Here is a 25,738-nt window from a genome sequence, read left to right on the forward strand (position 1 = left end):
TACCAATCTACTCCTGACCCTCAGTGCTCTCTGCTACTTTTTATAAAACACATTGTCATTCACACACACACTCCTCTCCTCTCCTTCACCTCTGCCTCTCTGTCGACGGTGTAATTCTCATCCGCCTACCAGATGTGGCCAGCATCTGTCCCGCTGCTGTCTTCCATACACCAGTGCCCTCCAGGTCTGGTTAGCTGCTCGTGCTGAATGGAGAGTCGGACGGCAGCAGCTGGGCGGGCCGCCTCGCTGTCAGGCCGTCTTCTCTATAAAGCTGCCATGTTGCTTCATGAACTAGTTAAAAATCCTCGGCTGCTGTAAATAGCAGGAGCACTTGGATATAAATCAGTGTGGTGATGCGAGTTATTGCTGGCTCTGGGTCTGATGAACATGATTTGGAGCTCTCCCACAGCATGGCACGAAGACTGACCAGGCTTTGTTTTTCAGGCTTTTATTGAAATTAATCCCAGAGTAATTTATCGTGTGCTCCGAACACTGACGCTATATTTAGCTTGACAGGCTGGAAACGACCCATGAGATAAATTAAACATGAGTCAAAACGGTTAGATTTCTCTAAAAAAAAATTAAAAAACCCCAATGTCAAAGCGTTTTGTAGTTTTTATTCATGGTTAATTACAAGTTTTAAAGAGGCGAGTCATGGGGCACAATACCAAATTTATTGGGGAAAAACGGCTCTGGAAACGAAAGAATGTGAAACTGGTTATTTTGTTGGTTGAAGCGTCTAATTTTGCTCTCAGAGAGTCTAATAAAGGTGTCAGGTGAAGGCAGTGTCCGTGCACTGTTAGAGATTAAGTTTTTTTTGAGCTTTCGCGACCACAAACACGAGCTCTTTGCTCGTTTGCTTTGTTAAAGAGATCAACGTGTGTAGATAAGTGTCACTCAAGGCTCATATTAAAGCCAGCTGGTGTCTGTGCCACGTCTGTATCTGACAGCACAGCCAGCGACGTCTTTCTATCTTGCTCTCGGTTTTTTATCTCTTCTCTTCGGTTTTCTTTATCAGGCCCGAGTGTCAACAGTAGGTCAGAGGCAGAAAGGTGCCTCCCGCGGCCTCTAATCTCAACACGCAACTGCACGTATCGCTGCTCTGTATGTGCCTGTGTGTTTGTGTGAATGTGCCATCTAGTGATTCTCATTGAAGGCACCAACAAATGTCACAGAGGTAATTTAAATATCTATGTAATGGATGGGTTGACAAGAAAGAGGTTAGAGAGAGAGAGAAGGGGGATGGTGGTTGACAGGCAGCAGAGGGCTACAGGTCGGATACAAAACCTGGGCTGCTGTGGCGAGGACACAGCCTCTCTACATGGGGAGAAAAGGGTCCAATCAGATTTTTTACAAAGAGTAAATATTCGTATAAACGATTAAAAGGAGTGATGGCTAATCAAAACTGTCTTCTATGAATGAACTGCTCAGTTGACTAATTGTTTTGGCACCAGAGTCGTCCATAGTGTGTCAGCGCTCCTGAGATAATAAGGATTTCTGCAGCTTAGTTTTTTATTTATATTTTTCACTTCGGTGTCATGCCAAGCATCTGCCACATCCCACGTGGGATTACAAGAAACTGCAAACAGCCAGGTGACACATATACAAAGAAAAAGATCTTTATTCTTCTTTTAAATCGCACATTTGAAATAAGAATGAAAAGAAACTGCAACACACCCGCAGTTTATCCTGATACAGTGTTTCCTCTGTGATTGTTTTGTAGCAGTGGTGGCTGGTAAGATTTTGTTTATTTTGTCCAGCTTCTACCCATCTTTGATCATAATTACAGGGCTACATCTATGCACACGGATTGTTGTACACTATAATATTCAGTTTTGTATTTTACCTAGCTGTTTTAGTAATGTTTTCACTGTGGCGCTCCACTACTCCTGAGTTAATACAGTACAGAGGAAACTCTGTGATGAAGATCCTCATTTTCCGGGCTTTCTCCCAAGTAACAAACTAATCTAAATTTTTTATATGTGAACAGCTTACAGCAGTGTTTGTGCATCATCCATATTTACAAAATCTGTTTTTAACTCACTAAACAAAGTAGTGCACAGTTCGTCTTCGAAAATAGAAAACATTACATGTCAGTAGTTAATCTGGGTCAGTGCAGGTGTCTCTTTGTGTTGGTTAACATACACACATTAACAAAATCACTTTATATTTCCCATGCTGTAGTCATTCAGGCAGTTAAACTTGCATTAGGGGTTAACTCGGCTGATTCTTGAGATAATGTGGTATAAAACAGGGTTTCATTGGGTTGTAGGAGCAGAAGACAAGTGTGCTTTTCTTTCTATTCAGTCTCTCCTCTTTGTTATAAAGGTTACAGTAGCTGTGGTTGGTCGTGTTCCTCAAACCTGGCAGCATCACGCTGGGAAGGTCACTGTCACACTGATACTCTGAAAATCCCTGCTTGGGCTGTGTGACTCCGAGATATGCCAGCAGCCTGGTTTCTCCCTCACACACACACACACACTCTCACACGCACACACACACACACACACACACTGGCAGTCAAACAGTGGGCTTATTCAGACTCTAAAATACAGAGTCAGTCTGAGGTGGAAAAAGAACATCACAGTCGGTGAATGTTCAGTAGGGTTGATGACTAAGCAGTTGTTAACAGACACAGAGCAGCTTATTGGCTCCAACATGGACGCCTAATAACCTCAGCTGACTTTAGAAAAAAAAAAACTTTAATACTCTGGAGCGTCTTCGGAGAGACAGGCGTCACATCAGTGGCATCAAATGCTAAAGATGAGAGTCACCTCACTGTGAGGACTGGAGGAGACTCCTACGAAGGCACTTCTGCTGCAGCAGCGCTGTGCATGAAAATATCACAGCAACCTAATGATTTATTCTGCACTCGCAAAACGCTCTAAATGATTACGAGAAGCCTTGAAACGCCTCAGGTAAAATTGTCCGTTCTTCTTATCTCAGTGTGCAGTTTAGTTTGTAGCAAAATTAATTCACAGACAACAATACAGTCTACAAAAGAAAAAAAAACATGTTGCGTGCTCTGAAACAGTCACTGGAAATACATAATGATAAACATCACACTCTACTGTAGCAGTCAAAACTGAATGAATCACAGAGTCCCTCAAGCATGGCTGTTAAGTGGTTTAATAGCAGCTGGAATAAACGAGAACAGCTGTAATCAGCAGAAAAACTGGAGCCAGAGGGGAAAATGAAAAATTGGTGGGTCGGTTATCTCCGTCACTTCAGCGCGCTGCAGCTCCACTCGCACTAGAAAAACAGCCTCATTTTGTGTCTGTCTCAGAAATATGTTGAATGCTGTCGTGATCTTTTCAGGCACTGGCGGTCGCTTGATGACATGCAGAAAGGTTTATTAAGAAGCTCTGAAATTGCCACAATCGCTAATATGCCCCTTTGTCTTATTATTGTTTAAGCAGCATCGCTTTGAAGAGCTGTTTCTAATTAACTTCTGATATTGCAGTTCAGTTTTGTGATCTCTTTCATACATGGAAACGATGGCTGGCCTCATTGAGTGCTCCTGCAGGAGGACATATCGGTGTGTGTGCTCCAGTGGCAGCCAGATTATCAGATGCTGGTCTTTTAATACCTAATTGTTTCTCTTCTCGTGGGGAAAGCTGGTATGAGACGGTATCGTTTACACCTGGGCAGCATTTGCAAAATCCAGTTCTCCATCCATGACACGAGTTAGAGCTAAAACTAGGACTTCACAATATGGCAGACGGATGAGTGGGAATGATCCTGTTCGTGTCAATTTGAAGCCGTCTTGGAAGCTGTGTATAGAGCAAAAGATTAACCGATTGATTATGAAAATAAGCAGCACATTACTCCATGATTAAAGTGTTTGTTCATTGCAGCCCTATTAGGCAGATTATCATTTAACAAACGAATATTCAGCATTTTTTCATACATATAATTCTTTTTTAAATTATAATTCCTCCGTGCCGACGATAGCGTGGCCAGAATGATTTATAAATGATAATTATGATAATAATAATAATAATTTTATCTGTATAGCACTTTAAAAACATGGTTTACAAAGTGCTTTGACAGAACAAAGCAAGAATATAAATTACAATTACAAAGGACGATAAAATAGATTGCATGAAATAGTTGAAATAACAGAGGTAATGATACAAATTAATAAAGTAGGTGAGATAATAGAGATGAAATGAATAAAATAAGTAAAACAGAACTCAAAGACAGTTGGAGTAAAAATAAACATAAAAGGACCACATCACATAAAGGCAAGTCCATAAAAATGTTTTTTTAAGAAGTGATTTAAATGAATTTACCGATCCTGCAAGTCTTACCTCCTCAGGCAGGGTATTCCAAAGTCGAGGGGCCCTTATGGCGAAGACACGGTCCCCTTTAGTTTTTAGTCTCGACTTTGGGACAATTTGGAGGGCCCCGCCTGAGGATCTAAGGCTGCGAGCTGGCTCATAGGGAATTAAAATATCTGTAATTTAGCTCGGAGCCAGACCTGAGTGTGCTTTAAAAGTGATCAGTAAAATCTTAAAATCAATTCTAAAACAGACAGGGAGCCAATGGAGGGAAGCTAATATTGAAGTGATGTGTTGACGTCTGTTAAAACCAGTTAAATTACACCTTAGATTTTAAAAGCTGACTTTACTTTAAAAAGATCTGGTAAAGTAGACCATTAAATGTAATTGTATGAGTTGCAACAGCTCAAGTATGAACAGCTTAAATTGTTATTCTCATTTATTTAAGTGATGCGAGGTCCCTTTGACAGATTTTAGAGTGTAGGGTTGTCTTTACATTCGTCCATATGTCCGTACATCCCATTGTTATCAACCAGGTATCTCAGAGATGCATTGAGGGAATTTCTTCAGATTTTGCAGAAACGTCCACATGGACTTAAAGAAACGGTTAAACTATTAGATTTTGATGGCCATAGGTCAAAGGTCACTGTGGCCTCTCAAAGCACATTTCAGGGTGTTACTCAGCCATTCACATGATTCACATTTTCTGCAATATTTCTGCAAAAGAAATTAAGAGATCTTATTTAAGCACAAAGGACGAACACGTCGGCGCCCCAGCTTGTCAGTTATGTTGATTTGCTGTTTTTCTTGCTGTCTCTGCTGTTTGAAGACATCACCTTTGGCTTTAGGACATTTCAGGAGTATTTTTTCAACATTTTCTGACATTTTAGCGACCAAACCAAACTAAATAAATGAGAATAATCTGCATGTAACATATAATTTAAGTAATTGTTAGTTGTGGATCTATAGCAAACACTTCCTTTGTGAAGCTTACAATGTCCCTTTTCTGTTGTTGTTGAGAGAGGTGATTATTATGGTAATTTAGCAGCCGTACATTTTGGTATTGTTTTGTCGGATTGTACGATATTGTGATTTGTATTGTAACCGCATCAGACGGGTTTACTGTACAAACAGGGGAGGGACTGCAGCACAGAGTGAAGGTGTTCACGATCTCTGTGTATGAAAGGGTACAGAGAGAAAGCTCCTGTCAGGTTTACATATCTTATTCAGTGCACACACACGGTTGCTGCAGTGGGCCTCAGCCCCGAGGCTTGATTTATTCCTACAACCAGATATGATAAAGTAAGAGTGCCCTGTGCAGCATGAGAAGCTGAAGGCTCTAAAGGCACCCCAGAACATGGGGGAGTTTTGTTTATTTGCTGTCACTGTGTCTCCCCTCCCTTAAAAAAATAAAGCTCGTTTTTCACTGAGCAGCAATCGAGAATGCAAAGTGAAGCTGTCAGGGCCGAGAAGGAACTCTGCCTCATTAAAGCCAGCGTCTGAGAGAGGGGAGCTTGTGCTATCAGCGTGCCAAGACTCCTGAAGGCTTTCTAATGAAAGAGAAAGTAATAACGTGATCTGCGATACATCTAAGAATGTAGAGGGATTGGATTTGAAATTTACTTTGACGCGAGCAATAAAAAGGACGTAATCACATTAACGTGCGGTCAGTCAAAGAATGAGACAGTAAGAGTATTATTAGTCCGAACCCTGAAGGAACGGATCTCACGTAAGCCAGGAAATCATTTGAATGACATTCAGACATTGCAGCACTGATGCTTTGAAGAATGCATTGTTCAGAATTCATGTGAAATATGTCTTTCAACAGAAAATGTCCTCAAATTCTGCACAATTATTACTTGACACATTGGTTGGAGTTACGTGGGAGCCAATGGGAGCTGAGCTCACACAAGGAGGTGTCGGAGCTCCCATGAATGCAGTAAAATAAAACATGTGTGGGCGTCGCTAATACATTACTAACAACCACAAGCAATACATTTTTCAATTTGATGAGTATTATTCACATTCATGATATAAATAGGTTAAAAGGAACATGTTTTCCAGAGAAACTACACACCGTAATCTCTCAGGAGCGACATGTAACAAGTGGTGATGGATCTTTCTCTTTCTCGCTGGGGTGTGTGCTGTCGTACCTTTTTATACCGCTGTTGCTGTTATCAACTTTTAACTATTAATCATCATACTGTACATATTTCTTCTTCAATAAAGCTCCATGAAGAGGCAGAGCCCCGCCCCTTCCAGTGTTCCCCATGTGGCCTGAGTTGTGTCATTGATCACACATATGAAGCTTACTCTGCAAGTCAAGAAAGTCACAGTTTGTTGCAAAGATATTAGTAAAAGCACCGATTAGTTTCATTATCCACATCGTCTCACTAGATATGTGTCACCAACACACAACATGGTGGAACAAAAAGTATGAAAAAAAGGTATAAAATCACAACAGTTGCATTAATGCTAGCTAGCTACTGTTCAGGACTGGATTTACAAGGTTTCCATTATTGATTTTGGTGAGCACGAAAGGACCTTTTTGTAAGAAAAATTGATTTTGAGTCTCATTCATCAAAAACTGACACTTTGGGGTGGCAGACGACCCGTCCTACAGTCCCAAAGAGTCGTTATTTTTGATGAGTTGGGTACATAAATGTTCAGTGTTTTGTCTTTCTAATTACATACTTTCACATTTGTCAAGTTAAAAGATTATCTTTTAATTCAGCAGATATGTGTAATTCATGGCACAATTCAAACAGGGTAATGATCAAACTGTCTGTAGTCATTAACTACCGTACATATTTTTTTTTTAATTATGTCCCGTGTGGTCGGCTGGAAGAGGAGAGACTTCGCCTCTCTATTAAGTCTATGGTATACAATGTTGAGCTTTAATAAGACAAGCTTGGAGGGAGTTACGCTGCATGTTTACCAAACGTACATACGTAGACCGCATTCAGGTTCCCATCAGCGATTTGAAGTGGCTTATAACAAGAAAGGGTTCTGCGTGAAATCAGAAAAACCCACACTGTGTATGTGGATGTTAGTCTTCAGTTAGAGCAGGATTTATGAGCGGACGACTGCTCATGGAGCTGACGTGTGTGTCCTTGAGACTGGATGAAGCGCTTTGAACACAAAGGGTAACAGGAAGGATGCTGCAACCACTCTGTCACTGAGTGGGCACGTCGGTCCTCTTCCTCAGTTTGTTCAGGCTGACAAGAAAGGTTGAAGTAACCATTGCGTGTTAACAGATGGACTAATAGGAGTGTAAGATGCTTCAAAAGAAAAGATGGGCTTTAGTCTAAGTATGTGTGTGGTTCCTCAGCGGGAACCTGATACTGAGACAAGCGCTGTCATGAAATTTCTTCTTTCTTTGCGAGCTGTCAAGCTGTCACAGAGCTGGTGTGTATAGGATGAAATGCTCGAATGCCTGACAAAAGTCCACACGAGAGCTGAAACATTTAGTTGAGTCATCTTGTAAGAAAGTTGATGGTAAGAAACGTTTTGATATCAAAAATGTTGTGCTTGAATCAGTTCTATATAGCTGCGAGCTGATTATCTCACTGTTCTTTGGACAAAGAAAGCTATTTGAAGACGTCACTTGTGATGATGACATTTTTCTCTGTTTTCTGACACTGAATAGATTTAGCGGCAAATACACTGCCTTCTCCCTACAGTTCCAGTTATATTCCTTATATTGTTTTCATAAAATGAATACATCTGTGACTACATTTAGATGCATGCTAGTTTTCAGTGGCATTTCTAAAACTAGAGTATGACGATTTTTCTGAAGTTGATATAGGGAAGTAAACAGTGTAACCTATTTGGTTATTCTGAATTTGTTCTTATTAAATGCACAGTACGTAATATCTGCCAGTGGAGGTCTTTAAATCCAAACAAAAGATGTAAATAGCTTGAGATCATGGGAGTTGTTGTCTACATTGCAACTCCAATGCAATGCAAACCCACAAATAGACTCAAACTGGTTGTTTCTTTATATTCCAACTTTATGTTCTTTAGGTTGAATTTTCAGTTTCTCTTTTGCGCTGCACTTATGCTCCTTTTAGGTTACGACACAAAAGCACTTGGTTAGGATTAGAAATACGTCATGAGGTGGCTTGAAATACCTGTTTTAATCGCGGAGCTCACGGATGACGATGGTCCGACTTCCCACGCAAAATAGCCAGTTTGCTAAAGGCGCTGTGGGAAATGTCTGCAGCTCTCCTTAAACTCCTTCACACCACAAAAACAGAAGGCTCCTTAAAAAAACTTGGTTTTGTCACTGCAAACACCGCTGGAAATGTCAGCAGCTCCCTCTAAAAAAAACAAAAAAACACACCCAGTTTTGTCAGTTTTGTCGCCAATAAACATCTGGAAATGTCTCCAGCTGCCCTTAACAATATCTTGTGGACTTGCACCAACGTCACCACCTTCCCCTCCACCTGCTGCTGTACCACGTTTTGGTACACACATCAACCTTTGACGTTATCGTGGTTTGCAACATGACATCCTGGCGGCTGAGCTGCTCAACGCAGGCGAAGGTAGTTGAAATTGTGAATAATGTTTGCTAATCAGTTACACACAGCTGCATGTAAACAGGAGTATTAGCGGCTAGTGGAATATCCAGTTTCATTGAAACAGCTCAGTAGGAATATCGTCCTTCTGCATGTAGTCACTGTCATCGTTTGCAAACAAGCATTCGAGGACAGCTTCAGTCTGTCTATAATGAATACATTCCTGTCATGATTGTTGAGATGTTCTGCATCATGCCTGTTGTATCTCAGGGTGACGGAGCCATCTGTGATTTGTCACTGGAGTTTAGATTTTCAGTGTTGAGCCACAATAAAATATTTACTTTCCCTGACTGGTCGGAGCCTAAACCTGGATTAGTGCTTTCTTGGGAAACCAGTCTTTTTTTTTTCGTTCTTTTTTTTTGTTTGTTTCCTGAGAGCCTTTGAAAACAGAACATTTCAGCCTGCATCTCTTTCATCATCCCTTTTCTCTCACCCTTTCATCCCTCTCTGTGTCACATCTCCTCTCATGTAGCCATACCCCCCTCCATCCACACCTCCTCATGCTGCCTTTTCTCTCTGTGTGTCTAAAGCATACAAATGTGTGACATTATGACATGATGATGGCACAATGTAGCCGGCTGAATTTGTCGAAAAAGAAAGAAAACACTATTTTATCGAGGCGTCAAAACAGAGCGACGCACGGGCAGCTGTCCTTTGTTACGGCGGAGAAAAGCTCGTATTCATGCGGCAGCCTCGTCTTCCTCACGCGGGCCTCTCAGTCAATCATCTCTGCTCTTTAATATTAATGAGGCATAATTTTGAATAAATGGCCAGAGATGATGACAACTGTGAAAGGAGGCTGACCAGTGGTTGTAATTAACATTTTAAACAGAATCCTTCAGAAGATCATTCCTTATTAATCATGTCTGACACAGCTGGATGTCTTCGCTAGACTATTTGTTATGGCTGTTAAGTGGCAGGGAAATGAAACGACGTACTCGTCTTGTTCATTATCTCTCCGAGCGCATGCAATAACACTGGGCAATTATCGGGTATATTTTCATTAATTTGAACCAAAACTAAAATGCTGTTCTAACAGTTGTTGCAAGCTCTCAAGGCCTACGTTTATCAAGACTGGACAAGAGGGCTTCAGATTTAAAATACATCACGCAAACAAGACACTCATTCCAGTTTCAAGGGTGAAAGAAAAAAAAGATCAGGACCCGTGTCTGTTGTTGGGCGCTGACCTTATTCTTTTTAATCAGTGGTATTGATTGTATCTCAGCTGTTGTGTGTTAGTACAACAGCTTAGCTCTTGTATGTAATTTAATACACTCAGATCAATTGGAAATGTGTAGCAATATGAAGACTGGAGATAGGACAAGAGCCCTCCGGGAGTCTCAATGGTGTTGGTGGTGGTGGAGTGAAGCCAGCGGACTCCTGAACACCGTGGAGGATCGGAACGGCAATGAGATTCAAATAGAATAATGTATAATAATCACTAATAATTGATTATGTGAACTGTTTTTAGGCATATACATCAAAGCAGAGCAACATTATCTTACATTAATTTGCCCTCCAATGGTTTCAAGTCCGACGTTCACTTTCTACTATTGGCTCGGTCTTTGGTCTCCACCAGCGCCTGAGGGGAAATATCTGGCTCTGTTCACTAGCTTGTTGCTAAGTTTATCCGTCTGCTGTTTGGTGTTCGTGGGATGGATAGTTAAATGATGAACTGAAAGATGCATCATAGCTCTGTAAACTCGAGGCGAGCTGCAGATTTCAGTTGCACTTGTTATTTGATACACTGTGACTACAATAACGCCAGTCAGAGCGGCTTGAAAGCCCATCAGTCAGTGTTTCTTCCTGTCTAATGGTCAACCTTCTTTCTTAAACAGAGTATGGGGCCGTGGTTTATAGTCCTAGATAAACATTACTGGCATAGTTTAGCAATAGCGTCGATATTAGCACGGACGAGCAGCATGATTATTAGCATGTATAGTGATAGCTATCACTCAAACAGAGGAGCTAACAGTTTATTCATAGTCAAAATGTAATCTGGTGTACATTTACAGCCACTAGACAACCTTTCTGATAAACTTTCCCTTCTGCTCTGGTTGCTAACACCAGTCTTCTTTTAATACCCCTATTGGAGGGTGATGTATGACTCTCAGATTCTACTATAGTCATGTGCCATTAATCCCTGTTAGCAAAGGCTAAAAATGTGTGACTTTGAGCTAGAAATTAAATTATTTGTCAATACATATCCGTCAGAATACGTGGCTCATCAACATTATTCATAAGAATATGAAATATCATAAAGATAGCCGACTTAGATACTATGGACGATGGCTTTAAAGAGTAGCATCCAAGGAAAGACTGAAATTGTCTGAGAGCAGAAGCTAGAAATTGCAGATATCAGTGCTGGAGAACTTGATAGTGATCAATTTTTTTGTTGTCCTAAAATTACTTAACATTTTCAATATGAATTCCTTACAACATACATTTCTATATTACTTTAGATAAATATTTAACAATTTACTAATGTTACTGTGCTTGTGTCATGCTTTGGATTTTTTTGGTTTAGTTGCTTTCCGGTTTTATTTTGTGGATTATATCCTTGTGTGTTCTAGGATGCTGAAAAGTCTAGTTTGGAGAATTAATGAGTGTAATATGTTGTTTATTCGATAATAGTGAACAAACGTCCTTGACATCATATTCATTAAAAGTTAAGGTGAAGGTTCAGTGTGGGCATTAAAGGGTTTGGCATGAGGAACAACATCGGCTGACTTCCCCACATAGCTTCCTGTGGAGGTGTGAGAGTCGCAATCAATCTTCTCACGTGACTCTTGGCAAGAAAGTGAATAAGCATATTTTCTCAACTGGCGAGTTGTTCTAAGGTTCGCTTCTCTATCTGAAGCTGGACATGTTTTAGAAAGTTTAATTTGTGTGTCTGTATCTGGATGTTCAGTGTTTTGCTGTGTTAGAGATGGAAACAAGACTCGAGAAAAAACTCAGAGGCAGCTTCAGTATACTGGTCGTGAATATGCGGTTCTCCCCTCAACCGCAAACGTGAATCGGGCGCCGCCGACCCAGCGTGGATTCGCCGCTGACTTGTTTTCTTTGAATCATGCCCCGACCTAACAAACCTGCATGTTCATCACCCAGAAAAAAAAAGATGGATGTCTGCCTTTTGTTTTTTAGAGCTCCCCCCAGCGTTCCGGGTAAACACGCGAGCATGTTTGTCACCTTGAGGCTTTATTTCTGAGGCGTCGGAGTGAGTCACGCTGTCAGGGCGAGGTGTGTGTGTGTGTGTGTGTGTGTGTGTGTGTGTGTGTGTGTGCGTACATCTGAGAATGTGTGCCGAAATTAGGATTGACAACAGGAAGCAGCCGCGTCCCATTTCTCTCCCCTCCTCTTGTCAAACCTCCTGTGCTTTCTGCTTCCACATGACTGCAGATTTTTTCTGTTTGCTGTCTGTTGCTTTAGCCTCTGCAGTGTTTTCTGCTCACAGCCATTCCCTCCTCTTCATCATTTTCACTCCTCTGTTTTTCTTCGCTTTATTTCTGCTGCCACCCTTTTCTCCTCACAGGTCTCTCAGGAATCTGGTGAAGATATTTTTTTCCCCCGTCTCTCCCCCTCTGCCCACCCTCAGACACATCTATCAGTCTATTCAATCATATTCCTGACTCCGTTCCTTCGGCTGCCGGGCGGTGTGCTGCATCGGTATGTTTTTTTCTTCCTCACGCAGAGGAAAGAGAAGGAGAGGCTTTCCTGTGTTGCCTCCAACATGTTCCGCCTCCTGGGCCCCGTCTCCCATAACAACAAAAAATCTGATACTTTTGAATAATTAACTCTGACAAGTTACAGATGCGGTGCAATTTGCATGGCGAAACACAAATGGCCCTAATGTACGGTGCAGCTCAGCCATCTCTATAAATAGCACTTGTGAGATGGCTATATGTCATTATGCTGGAGGCTGAACTATAAACAGCACTCTGTGTATTGACTCAAATAATGAGAGAAAAAACTTAACGCTGCTCAGTTATACATTACTCACAGCCTCAATCATTGAATTGAAATAGACAATACATTGCCTTGTTAATTGTGCTGCGTAATGAGATGCATCATATACAGAAGGATGAAGAACTGGTATAATAAGCTGTTGGCTAAATGCTAGTTGTTTTGACACGAGCGCTTCGGCCTTCCTTCATGTTCAGCGTGTCTTCTTAAGTGCCAAGAAACGGTCGTGTGTGTCCAAATTTGTGATCTACGCAATCCTCTGTCAGCGTTGATGTTGACCTTCGAGCTTTGAGAGAATTCTCCATGTTGGTCTGGTTATTTCTTTAATTTAGTCCAGAAGATATCAAAGAATCATTTTAAAGGTGCATTATGTGACTTTGGGAAAGAAACTGTAATCAGAAAAGAAAGATCTTCATTGTTTTATGCCCCAAACAGCCTAAATAAACAAACTGTATTCGTTTGCTTGACAGAATAAACAAACTGACTCTTAAAGGGCAACACAATTTCATACTGTGTGGCGGACCCTGCCACCTTTCCAACTTCAAACAGCATTCTGGGGACCTTATTACAACTGGTTCATTCAGGCATATTTCTGAGTTTGTATTATTACTTCATTAATATTGTAAATATAAAAATTCTGAGTTTGAATTTACTTTATCAATGGATCACATTACTGATCTGTCATAGTAAGAAGAATTATCTCCCAACACTTCAGCTGTATGAAGCCTTTGAGCATCTTGCTCAACGACCCCTAACTCCACTGTTTTTGGTTCAGTTTCACAGCTCTCATCAGCATCATTTCCGCCCACTGAACACTGCAAACACACAGCACAGAAAGGCAGACACACAAAGTCGGTGACTAGCAGGTGAACGCAGTGGATCATTTAGCAGCTCTGGAGACGGAAACTTCCCTCAGAAGTTGGCGGAGACAAAAGACAAAAGAGACAAAATCAACACTGAAAGTAGAGGGAATACTGGACTTCTTTAACCAGATGATCACAGAAATACCTTTAAATGGTTTCCATTGTTGCTTTTAAGAGACTGTTTGCTAATAAGCTCAGTGTAACTACTTCTAATGGTGACAATTTTTTCAGCCCGTATCTCAAGTTTCTTTCTGTCAGATCCCCGTTGATACAATCTTCCCAGTGCGTGGGCTGGATGTTCAGACAGAGCTTATGGTTTGACGAGGATGAGATGGACGGAATAGCTCGGAGCTGAGGCAGCAGACACACACATTCCTCGTGTTTTCCACTGTGAAGGAACTGTGTGCAGTAAAGGGCCTCACTCAGTCACTTTTCACCGTGTTGAATACGGTCCAATGTAGATTCAAAAAATCATGTTATGTCACATTATGCGCTATTACCAGACGGATCACAGGAGAGAAGCAGTAGCCGCCTCCTTTGAATGTCATTTACTAATTCAGGGATTGTTTACTCGCAGACGTAGAAACACATGTGCTCCCGTTCCTCACCCTACGGTCAAACACCTTGACTAATTTTTGAGTCGTATTTTTGTATCTTTGCCCGAGGAGTAGAAAAGTTAACTGTGCCAGATGTGGAACTATTTTTACCGCTGAATGCCCTTGTTTCAAGAAAAACTCACTGTTAGTGCTCTGGGGCGGATTGTGGATTGTGTAATGGGTAGTAGTAGTGGATGTTTGACATGAAAGTATCCCTCCCGATGAGTGGCTTGGTTTATTTCATGAGCACAAACTGCACTGAAGGGTCTGAACCTTTTTAATGGTTCCTTTGGCTTTGTCAAGGTCAGACGTTGGAATTGTCTCGTTAAGCCCTCCTGACTGCATTGTTTAGACAGCAGTGGCTCGGGCTGTTTATGAGGACACAAACAGAGATGCATAAAGAAGGAAAAAAATGGAAAAGAAAATGGAGCCTGGAGGAAATCTGCAGCTTCAGGGAAATGAAGACGTCCCACATGGAGACGGCTCCGCATTAACAGGCATGAAAAAGGGAAAAGGGACATTTTTAGAGAAGGGGAATGTGGGACGCTGGGACGATTTGTAGAGAGATATTCAGATATGGAAAGGTTTGTCTGGATTTGAAAAGAAGTGCTGAAGCATGAGTCAGTGGATGATCAATAAGTTAATCTGTATCACGCAAAGAAACGCTGAACATATGCTGGTTCCAGCCTCTCAAATGTAAAGATGAGCTGCTTTTTCCTCTGGTAGGAACCGAAGCCAGTGAAGCGCTGAGATAATGATTAGCATTTTTCTCCTGAATCTGAAGCTCCCCTCGACTTTACAGATCTTTAAAGCGAGTTCCAGCTGATTGTTTAGCTGTCCATCTTCACTCTCATGGCTCTCATAGCCACAGCAGGCAGCTGTTTACAGCAACAAAAAAAGGGGCTCTGAAAACCCACTGCAGACATACAGCTCAGCACTGAACAGCAGACAGAGGCTGTTAGCGGCTACCTGGAGAACAAAGTGGAGCTTTTAAGAGCTAAAGAGCCAGATATTTCCCTCAGGAGTTGGTAGACACCAAAAAAAGAGCTAAAAATGAGAGTGCTTATTGGATTTAAGTTAATCAGAGGGCCAGAAATACAACTACCAAACAATGATAGTACTGCTCTGTGACTGCTGCATGTGTAATTCGTGGCACTTTTCCATCTCAAACCACGGCACGCTCATTTGCGTTTTCCGCCTCCATGTGGTGTGTGGTGGCTTCTCGCAACTGCAGCCAAACCGTCAAGACCGCCTCAAACAAGCCCGTACGACTCGACTCGACTCACGTGAGCCCACGAGACCAGAGAGAAAGATCTCAGTACTCTGATAGCTTCTGACTGAATCTCTGTGGTTTGTTCACAGAGTTCAGTGTCTCTCCTGCGTCCCGACAGGAGTTATGTTACTGCTGATGAAAAAAACTACTTTTCCTTATTTTGCTGCTTCATGATGAAAGCTTTAAATTAAACAAAATGACTTTTGTTGTGAAGAATTTAAAGAAAATTAACCCTGATATTTTTGCTATTTATGACATTTACCAGTATTGCTTTAAGTCTGATTTTTATAATGAAGTGAATGTATGACTCTCTTCTAATATGATTTACCGGTTTGATATGCACTTTATGACAGATATGTATGTACTTTGGGCTTCTGTAGTACTGTGACTGGATCAGCCAGGCTTTGTATTCTGATATAAGCATTTTTGGATGTCATGATCGCGTGCCAACGTAAGTTAACAGAGTTGAACAGTGGAATTGTCGTGACTATTACCTATTATTGCTGATTTTGTTAAGTGTACTTGCTGGATTCTCTACTGATCAGCTCCTGATTAAAGAAACACTAGTTGGCAATTAAGCACAGACCGAATCTGATGATGAAGCAACATGAAAACATGAAAAGCCTAGTTTGCTCCTCATTGTTTTTAATGTACTTGTTAATAAAATAGTGTTAGGATAGTGATAGTGTATCCTAGTATGCGCAGGAATTTTGATTTTGGTCCAAATAAGCTTAAACATGTTTATCACTGAATTAGAGACCAGGGAAGAAAGAGTATTTACTGCCGCTCCATTGACCACTTCTTAAGCCCCATAAAAGGTGATGTCAGTGTTGTTTTTGCTGCCACCAAGTGGCAAAAAAACAACAACCAGGTTTGATGGCCGGATAGAGCTGTGTGAGGACAGAGGCAGCACTAGTGAGATAAAGTTTATCTGCACATCTTTAAATGTCAGTAAGGTCATCAGTAACATTTAACACTGACATTTCATTTTTGGGTTCAACTTGGTCCTTGTGGCTAATTTGACTCCCATCATTCCAGAGGCCGCTCGTTGTTACTGGACCGCTTATGTAATTCATAATCCAGGCTTAAACTGTCGAGTTAATGTGATATGACTAATCGTGTCCGAATGTTTTGGGGAATTTTTTTTTTATCACCAGACAATCAGATGACACTGAGCAAAAATCGCTGCAGGGAAATGCTGGAAACACTCTGCATGCGGCCTGCAGACAACTCCTAACGCAGTCTGAATTCCTGGTTTGTTTGCCTCTGCATCTGAGTAACACACTGTCCCTTATAAATGACAGGAACTTGGCCCTGCCATGCCTGCGGTTGTAAAAGTATCCAGCTGCTCTCTCACCCTCTGTCCCCCTTCTCTCTCTCTCTCATTCTCTCTCTGTCTTTCTGTCTCTCTCTCTCTCGTGTATCCATCTCTGTCACTAACCCTCGGTGTGTCGTCTCCTTGCAGGGAGCACAGAGAGGAATTAAAAAAATGTTCCCTGAGGTTAAAAGGATCATTTATTCATTAAACAACTGCAGATGTCAGTTCTCGCCACAAGCAAGGTTCATCAGGTCTGCAGTTTTCCCCCTGATTAGACGAATTAACCCAAAAAAAAAAAAAAAAGCGATGAGAGATTACGCTCACGAGTTTAAAGAGTGTCTCATCAATATTTTGCCGTGCTCCCCCTCTCTGCCCCTCAGGGAAGTGGCCCAGATCGACCAGTTCCTCCAGGAAACGGCGGCACGTGAGGCCAATGCCAAAGTGCGGCTGCAGCAGTTCATCGAGGAGCTGCTGGACCGGGCGGACCGCGCCGAGAAACAGCTGCAGATCATCAGCAGCTGCGGCACCACGCCGAACGGCAGCCTGGGACGCTGCAGCCTCCAGGCCTCAAAGGGCAACGGGCGCCAGGTGAGGATATCGTGACTTGCATAATCCGTTGCATGCATGTCGCAGAGCGCACTGCAGCATTCATCATGCAATATCGTGTTCTCAGATTTCTTCCTGACAACAAAGCATCAGCCATGCATAACGACACCCTCCCACATACTTGCTTTTTAAAATGTAAAATGTAGATGACTCACTAATATATCGTGATTAATCATATCATAACACTGTGAATTTTTGTTTTTACCGCGCGAGACTCCCCTTCAAGACTCTTCAGAGTGCTGCTTCCAGCCTTCTAACAGTCCTTGACACAGCAGCTTTTTGCTTATGAATAGTGCATAAGCATTGATTATATTGAGCACAGTCGCTGTAAAGCACCACGGGTCAAACTCATAATAGACTTTAAGATCCCGGAGACGACAAGTCTGCTCTTCTTCACGCGGCTTAAGAGCAGTAACTCTCGCGGACGCTCCCAGGTGAAATTCAATAAACCAGAATCGCTTGAAAAAACTGAACGCACACGAGACGAGAGGACGATTGGATGAGGGATAATGAAACGGTACGCTTGTGCTCGTTATGAGTTTATGTTTAATTTGAGATTTTAAATTGAACCTACAAGCTCGAGCTTCGTCAGTAAAACAGAAGATCACGAGAGTGTTTATGTAAATGTGTTGTGAACGTGTTCTCGAGGTCTTTTAAAGTCATTAAGCTCATTTGTTGTGCCTCCTCTTCCTGGAACCAGTCAGACATTACCTCCTCCATGGCTGTATTACCATGACTTTAATTAAAGCTCGCGCAGTTGTTGTTTTATTACCTGAAATTAGGAAATGAAGTTACAGAGCATGGATATAAAATGTGTGCTTAAATGACTGCACGTGGGATTAATCTTTCTCTAGAATGTAGGTTTTGTTTACGTCCCTAACGCTGTACCGTACTCATGTGTTTGAAAGGTCATTTTCAACTAGAAAACGTTTACGTGCTTTAATGTTCTGAAAAACACTCACTCTCTTTAGAACACTGTGTCAACGTGATGTTGATGCAAACCGAACAGTTCCTTCTGCTGCAGCTTCACATTTAGAGCATTTAACAGGCAAAACATGGATTGACTTTTTGTAGGGTGGACACAAGAAATGCAACGTGTTCAGTAAAATTGGCATCAGTCACCGACATCGCTCATCAAAAAAACATTTACAGAGCAAGTCAACATCATTTTCGGCATTTGTAGACTGTGGATCAGTTTTAAATATACAGGGAGGAGTTTCATTCAGTCTGTGAGTGATGAATAAAAGAAGGAGCAGTTAGATGAAGAGCTGCAGGCGACAGGCTGCACACTTTACAAGGTACTCTGCTAATATGTGCTGCCCCACTGCTGCATGGAGTGGCAGTTCAAACTGTCCATCGCTGCAAAATGATGGTGGGGGCGATGGGCTAGTAATGTTATCAGTGTCACCGTCACCACCATGTAACACCAGGTTCACTGGCTGCAGCGGCAAGCTTACCTACATGTAGTGAAAAAGGGTAGGACAATCTTATTTCCTATAAAAATCCAACTAGGTCTCTCTCATTTAATTAATCAGATTTAGAATGTAACATTTTTAATACCCACTTTCAAAGACTGATAAACTGGCTGAATACACTACCTGGCCAAAAGTATGTGGACACCCAACCATGACCCCACTGTACTGTACGTGTTGGTAAACATCTTTTGCTGGCCGTTAGTATCCTTCTCGATTAGCCGCAACTCACCCAGGACCTTTGGCCACAACGGTTAGTAAGATTTAGGCATGGACCTGGATGAGAACTCTGTCATGTTTAAGCAGGGAAGGGCCTCCTCCAAACTGTTGCTGCAAAATTAGAAGCACAACAGTGTTTTGAATATCACTGCATAGAATAGAATAGAGTAGATTTTTATTGTCATTGTTTCAGAAAAAAACAGCGAAACACAGATAGCAGCTTGCAGAAAAACAGATTGCATGCTGCAGCGTTATCTGTAATAGGCCGTGCTTATGCAGGCTGAGAACAACAGTTCACAAAAATATGTGGATAAGGGTGTCTGCATACTTCAAGCCATGTATCTACAGCATTTTGTTCTTCTAATCAAGTAAGGCTCGCCCACCACAGCATCTTATCATAGCAAAGTGAATGTACAGGCTTGACCCCTCGCTCGAACAGTGGAAAACAGTGAAGCTCCGCAGCAGACGACATCCTGACCAGAGAGTGTACTCGCATAAAAAGCTGCCTTGTGCTCCGGAAACTGGAGATCAGCTCTTTATCTGCAGGCTCTCTACAGCTCCCCCCCCCTCTCTTGCTTTTGCCTTATTACACAAGGCTAAAAATGTAAAAGCACACTTTCTGTTCTGAAAAATGTCACTTACTCAAATTATCATCCAACACCTCTTGGAAAGAGAGGCGACCTGTTTCGTTGCACGGATCTGTGTGCTGCCATGGAAACCAGTTCTTGCTCCTGTGGAAGGTCCAACATGATTTTGAATCAGCTGTAACGTGGCCACGGATCTGCCTGTTTCCTTTTACCTCTCATGTGTATGTGAGAGATTCTCAGTCAAAAAATCCCTGTCAGTGAGTGCACAGATACTGTTGACATCCTCAGTCACTTGGTACCGTCGTAAAGTGCGGTGAACACTGTGAGTGATAGCTCTTTTGTAATGCTTTAAGTAGCCTGTGGGAATATCACTTAAGTCTTTATTGCCTTCTGGCAAACACAAGTAAAACATTAAAACACAACATTTTATTCGCTCCAACAGAATCGGAGTCATTCGCATTTTTCCATTGCGAATATTTCCTCTACGATATCTTTACCACTGTCGATGCCTTCCTGCCACCTGTGAGTAACCAGGTGATTATCTTCATTTAGCAGCCTCTTAGTTATATTGCCAAGGTTTAAAATGTCTTGGAGATTGTATTTCCAGTACCACATGCCATACTGACAATAAGGACAGAATATGAGCAGGATTTGCATTAGTATTGCCTCCGACATGTTTGTTGCCAAATAATTTGTTTGCTTTGCATGTTAACAAAGAAACAAACTAGGTTATTTTCTATTCAATTCTCTCCATTTATCTCCAAAATGAAACGCACCGTTTCCTTGAGTATGACTACAGACATCTTTGAGTTTGAACATTATTGGAAACATTTGGGATGATTAAGTACAGAACGTGGGTCTGGTGGCCTTTTCCACATTTGAATGCAGAAATGCTGCAAAAACATAAAATATTAGGGAACTTGTAATGCGGAAAATAAAAGTCTTGATAAAATTCAACTGGGGGTGTTTCATGGTGATATGACTTTACGATACATATCTTTAAAGGCCAATCATAGTGTGATTTATATAACATTTTATTCCTAAAAATATGGCAAAATTGTCTTTCTTTTCTGATTTATGAAGGGATAAAAACACAAATTGCCCTTCTAAAAACCTTTGATTCTAATATTTAAATGAAATCAAAGTGATTTTGAACCTGGCTTTATCCAATTTTCCGATTTCTGTTGCGGAAATACACATTTTTGCATATTTTCCATTTTATCAGCATTAAAACATAAAACTTCAGAGAAACTGTAATACAAAATATTTAGGTAACATTTAAAATGGGGGAGTTTTATGGAGATATCTAGAACTGGTGACATTTCTTTTGCCCTCTTCACCTCTAGTGTCTCCCCTTGAGATAGACCTGTGTTTGCTTGACCTGTGGCTGACCTGAAGCGCTGCTACCTAAACTTAGATGTTCTCTCTTTGGATTTAAACATCGTACGGCCATGAGTAATCAACGCAACAGGAACAAAATGTGGAATCACAGACTGGTTGGCACCTTGTTAAGCTGTCAAGGGAAGCCCAGAGATGTCACCAAACCAGCCACACGCCCTCGCGACCTCACTTTCTGCATCCGTCTGTCACGGCATCAGCCGGGTCGCCCTCATCTCCTAGGAGACAGGTTTCAGAGCCACAGAGGTATTTTAGGACTGACAGCGAGAGAAGCGATGGATGACTTGTTTCCTGTTCTCTCTCTCTAGTGCGAGCTGAATCATTTCTTTGCAGGGATGATAGCTTTTAACTCGAGTTTTAAGAGCAAACCTGGGGTCACCAGATTTAAGTTTTGGTTTCCGATGAGTGCGTTTCGTTCCATCCATTTCTGGGAGATTTTGTCCCTGCTTTGCCTTTCACTGACGGCTGGCCAGGGCTTAGAGCCATGGATGGTGTTTTTCCTGTTTCCTCCATGGTCCTGTTTCGCTGGCACGAGGCCAGGAACAAGCTGTGTGAGTAGAGGAAGAGAAAAGAGAGAGAGAAAGAGAGCGAGAGAGAGGGAGAGAGAGAGAGAGAGAGAGAGAGGGAGAGAGAGAGCAACAGTGTCTGTGTTTGTGCACATTTTCCCTCTGTGGCACGTCGCCAGTCTGGTACACAGCGTTCCACCTGGCACTTCTACGCACACACACACACACACACACACACACACATACACACACACACACACACACACAAACACAGAAACACACACACACACAGATACATGGGCGTGCAAACACTACGCACAGCATAGTTCAATGCACAGGCAGCTCTGAGTGGTGCATGAAAGAGTGACTCTGAGGATTTTTTTTTGCTCTCAGGCAAACAGAGAGCGAGCGAGGCTGCACACCCACACCTAAATACACTTGAAATGTTCTCACCTGCTTTCTGAGCTACAACCAAATATTTTGGGAAGCTGGAAAAGAGGATGGTGGTTTGTGTGTTGTCAGAGGGAGTCCATCCACAACTTGGTCAAGAGCAAGATATCTTTTTCTTACTACCCGGCCAGATCGCCTGGAAGTATTTTTCAAGGATATTCAGAATCCCCAGTGGATGAGCACTGAAGACTTTGGTCCCCCTCTGACGGTGGCCCCCGAGAGCTCAACGCGCCGCAGCTCAAGAAATGCATGCAAATAGATTAAACACAAGCAAACCAAGAAGACATCTTCAGCAGTTTGACAGCATGGACAAAGCAGTAATTGTACTGTGTTGTTCAGATGCAAAATGGCAACAAACCAAGTTCCCTTGATTTTACTACATTTCTAAACAAAGTGTCACTCTGCTCAGATTATGAAACATAACGTATAATAATAAGGGATGCTACATATTTGAAAAGCATGTTCGTTTTATTAATTACATTTATTCTAACAACTTCTGGGCCAAATCGAGCCTCAGTGCTGGCTAACTGTGGCTCACGGGCCCTGATTTAGTGAATGTGCTGTACAGTTAGTAGAGAAGACACAACTGAAAACAGAAAAGCTGCAACTAACACAGAAAACAATAAAAAGCTGTTTCTGGGGGGCCATCAAAGTGATGAACACATCTGAACAAACCTATTACTGTCAGTGTTTGTGACCATTAAATTTAGGTCGGCTTTCAGCAAGCATCGTCTGCAAAAAGAGTTTTTAGGTGGAACAACCAGCATGACTGAGTGAGTGCATCACATTTAAGTGTCCTCTGGCAACACTTTCTGTTCTGACCTCCTGTAGCAGCGGTATTTGGAAAATGTTTTTACTTTATGGCAATGGATGAAAAAGAAATCTAATGTACTTTTATAATAACATTTATTGAGGATGTTGTTCCTCTACAGTAGGTGAACTCTTCCTGTACTGCCACCTTAAGGACAAACTGCATACTTTGGACACGAGATATTTATGTGCAATTACTTCTTTGAAATGTTTTATTTGTGGTCCCAAAAGATGATTTTGAATGGAGTCAATCCAACACCAGGTCAAAATGTATCTGTAGAGCAGCACTCAACTTGGTTGATGTCAGAGTATAATTAAATCTGTATTGACTTAGTTTTCATTTTGAAGGACAAGAAATATCAGAGTGAACTAAACATGACCATGAATCTTTAATGCTCCCCAGTGGGCAGTTCACTTTCTGAACTTTTCTTTTGTGCCCCCCTTCAGGACAAAATCATCCCAATTATTTTAACAAGCGTCCTCTTCCTGTCAACTGTGACTGATCATCATTTATTCTCATTGTTTTTTTGGAGAAAGATTTCTCCGCTGATGTCCTTAATTTATGCCTGATGCTGTCGCCATTCATAGTTCACATGCTCAAATCTGTGAGATGAGGTGAGATCAAACTGTACAGAGAAAAACACTTGTGTTGTTGGGCTGTGTTTCAGTTTTGATTATTTGTTGAACGTCTGAGCAATCACAGCCTTGGATCAGCTTCATAGATATGGAGAAGCTTCCCGTGATGACAGCAGAATTAGGCTACTTTTTTGATTCGCTGAGTGATCTTATCTTCTTTTTAGCGGGCATTTGTTAAGCAGTGCCAAGGCTGTCAACCACTGTTCTGGAGTATACTTACACAAATACAAAATCTCACCAACCTCCACACTTAGAGGCAACTTTTTTTGGCTAATTTGACTAATAAAACTTTTCTTTGTCCCCCCACTTTGCATATTTGTGTCTCTGCAGAGAAACTCCAGCCTCTCTGGGAGCACGAGAGGCATGTACCAAGTGTCGGAGCGCCGATCCTCCCCCAGCACAGGGTGAGTCAGCACGCCGCTCCCATCCCACATTCATAGAGGACTTCATGTCACTGACTGTTGCACTTAACCATCCAGAGGTGAAGAGAAGATTTCAATTTCCACATTACTTTTGATTCATGTGGAATCATTTTACTCACATGTTTTCAATCTGCGTGTGTCGTTTTATTTATTTGGAAAAAAGTAAGGATTCTCATCCAGCTCGAGGTTTTGTGGCTCTTAGCTGTCATGTGGATTTGGTGCACCTCATCTCTCTTACCGTGTGAGAGCTGATGTAGTGAAACCTAATCCGACAGTTATGTGGAAATATAACCGAACCTGTGGAGCCCCAGAGCTTCTAGCCAACAGCTGCTGTCGTTCGCCGGCCCTGGCTTTTCGGGTTTTTGGTAAAAGCACCTCAGAAGAAGACAATACAAACAGTCAAAGTGCCTCACAAACCCTTTTATATTTCCACACATGAGTTGAAATTAAACGTAGATTATAATGCGGCTAAAAAGAATATTGACATATTATAAGTTTGTCTAACATTTATAGACCAGTGTGTGCACTCAAACAGGAAGGCGCACTCTGTGGCTCCTCTACAGAAATGATACGAGATAACAAAAACAAATACTAGATTAATCTTTAAATAGACTTTTTTTCATAAATTATAATGATTCCAACCTCTTAAATGTGAGGATCCTCTGATTTTCTCAAATGCTTTTTCATTATAAATTGAATATGTTTTGGTTATAGCACAAAATGGCTAAATGGACCTCTGAATGCCTGTTTTTACTATTTTGTGATATTTTTAAAGCTGTTTTAAATGATTTTTTTTTCATTAGAATAAATGTTAGATAGCTCTTTATTCCAGCAGTGATCACTGTTATAGAGTGTTTGGTCAGTAACCATGTTCCTCCTCCTCCCGCTTATGCAGTAAAAGACATTTTCTGACATCCCCGCCCACTTTACCCAATCAGGACAGAGAACTCGGACAGGAAGTTAGCTATCATCTGTTATTAAACAATATATTGATGGAAAATATCAGTAGTTGCAGCCCTACAGCGCTTACACAAAGCCTGATTTACTGCAGATAGTTTGTTTAACACTGAAAATACAGCGTGTCCTCTTCTTACATGTAGTTTCGCACAATATGTAGTTAATATGTAGTGTAGTACAGAACAGTTTGTAATGGAATGGATGAAGAGTTTATTTGCCCAAAATGTTCTTCTGATTTATACAAACAACCTAACACCATATTGAGTGACATGCCTGATACGATGAAGAAAATTAAATCAAAAGCCCCTCAGATCGTTTGTTTTCAGTCGAAGCAGTGAGGCGCAGGTTGGACGTCTCTCTGCAGGAGCCCCGACTGAAGTATTTCTGGGTCCCTGCTGGACGTTTCAGACACATGGTCGTGCCATAACACTCTGACTAACACAACTGTCACTCCCAGTTGGTATGTGAATGTGTTTCCTAACGTGACGTCACGCACAACTTAGCAGGCCTCCCCCCTTTGATTCACTGATTGCACAGCACACACACACACATGCACAGACGCACACAGACAGTGACCCAGCAACAACCTGTTGAGCCTTCTGTCTTCTGATTATTAATATCTCTTCATCGGGGATCATGATGTCTTTGCCACCAGATGAAAGTACAGGTTGTAATCTCAAGTGTGCAAAAGTGAAGTACTGATACTGACGTCACCAGATGCTCATGCAACAAACGTTAGTCTACGTGTATCAGTTTTACACCTCAGGTAGTCATTCAGCCAGAATTTTTGTTTAAACAT

The 25,738-nt window shown here is 41.6% G+C and overlaps 1 protein-coding gene across 3 annotated transcripts in view; it reads left to right on the plus strand.

The window, feature by feature from the left end:
* The window catches only part of fbxo41 (F-box protein 41), a 60,517-nt gene that overhangs the window by 20,404 nt on the left and 14,375 nt on the right, over positions 1-25,738 (plus strand). For all 3 annotated transcript variants that reach the window (XM_030421484.1, XM_030421475.1, XM_030421493.1), the window contains 2 exons: positions 17,257-17,464; positions 23,891-23,964. In XM_030421484.1, the coding sequence (XP_030277344.1) occupies positions 17,257-17,464; positions 23,891-23,964 (282 nt within the window). The remainder of the gene's footprint in view (positions 1-17,256; positions 17,465-23,890; positions 23,965-25,738) is intronic.

The sequence above is a fragment of the Sparus aurata genome, chromosome 1 (assembly GCF_900880675.1).
Source record: "Sparus aurata chromosome 1, fSpaAur1.1, whole genome shotgun sequence".
NCBI lineage: Eukaryota > Metazoa > Chordata > Actinopteri > Spariformes > Sparidae > Sparus > Sparus aurata.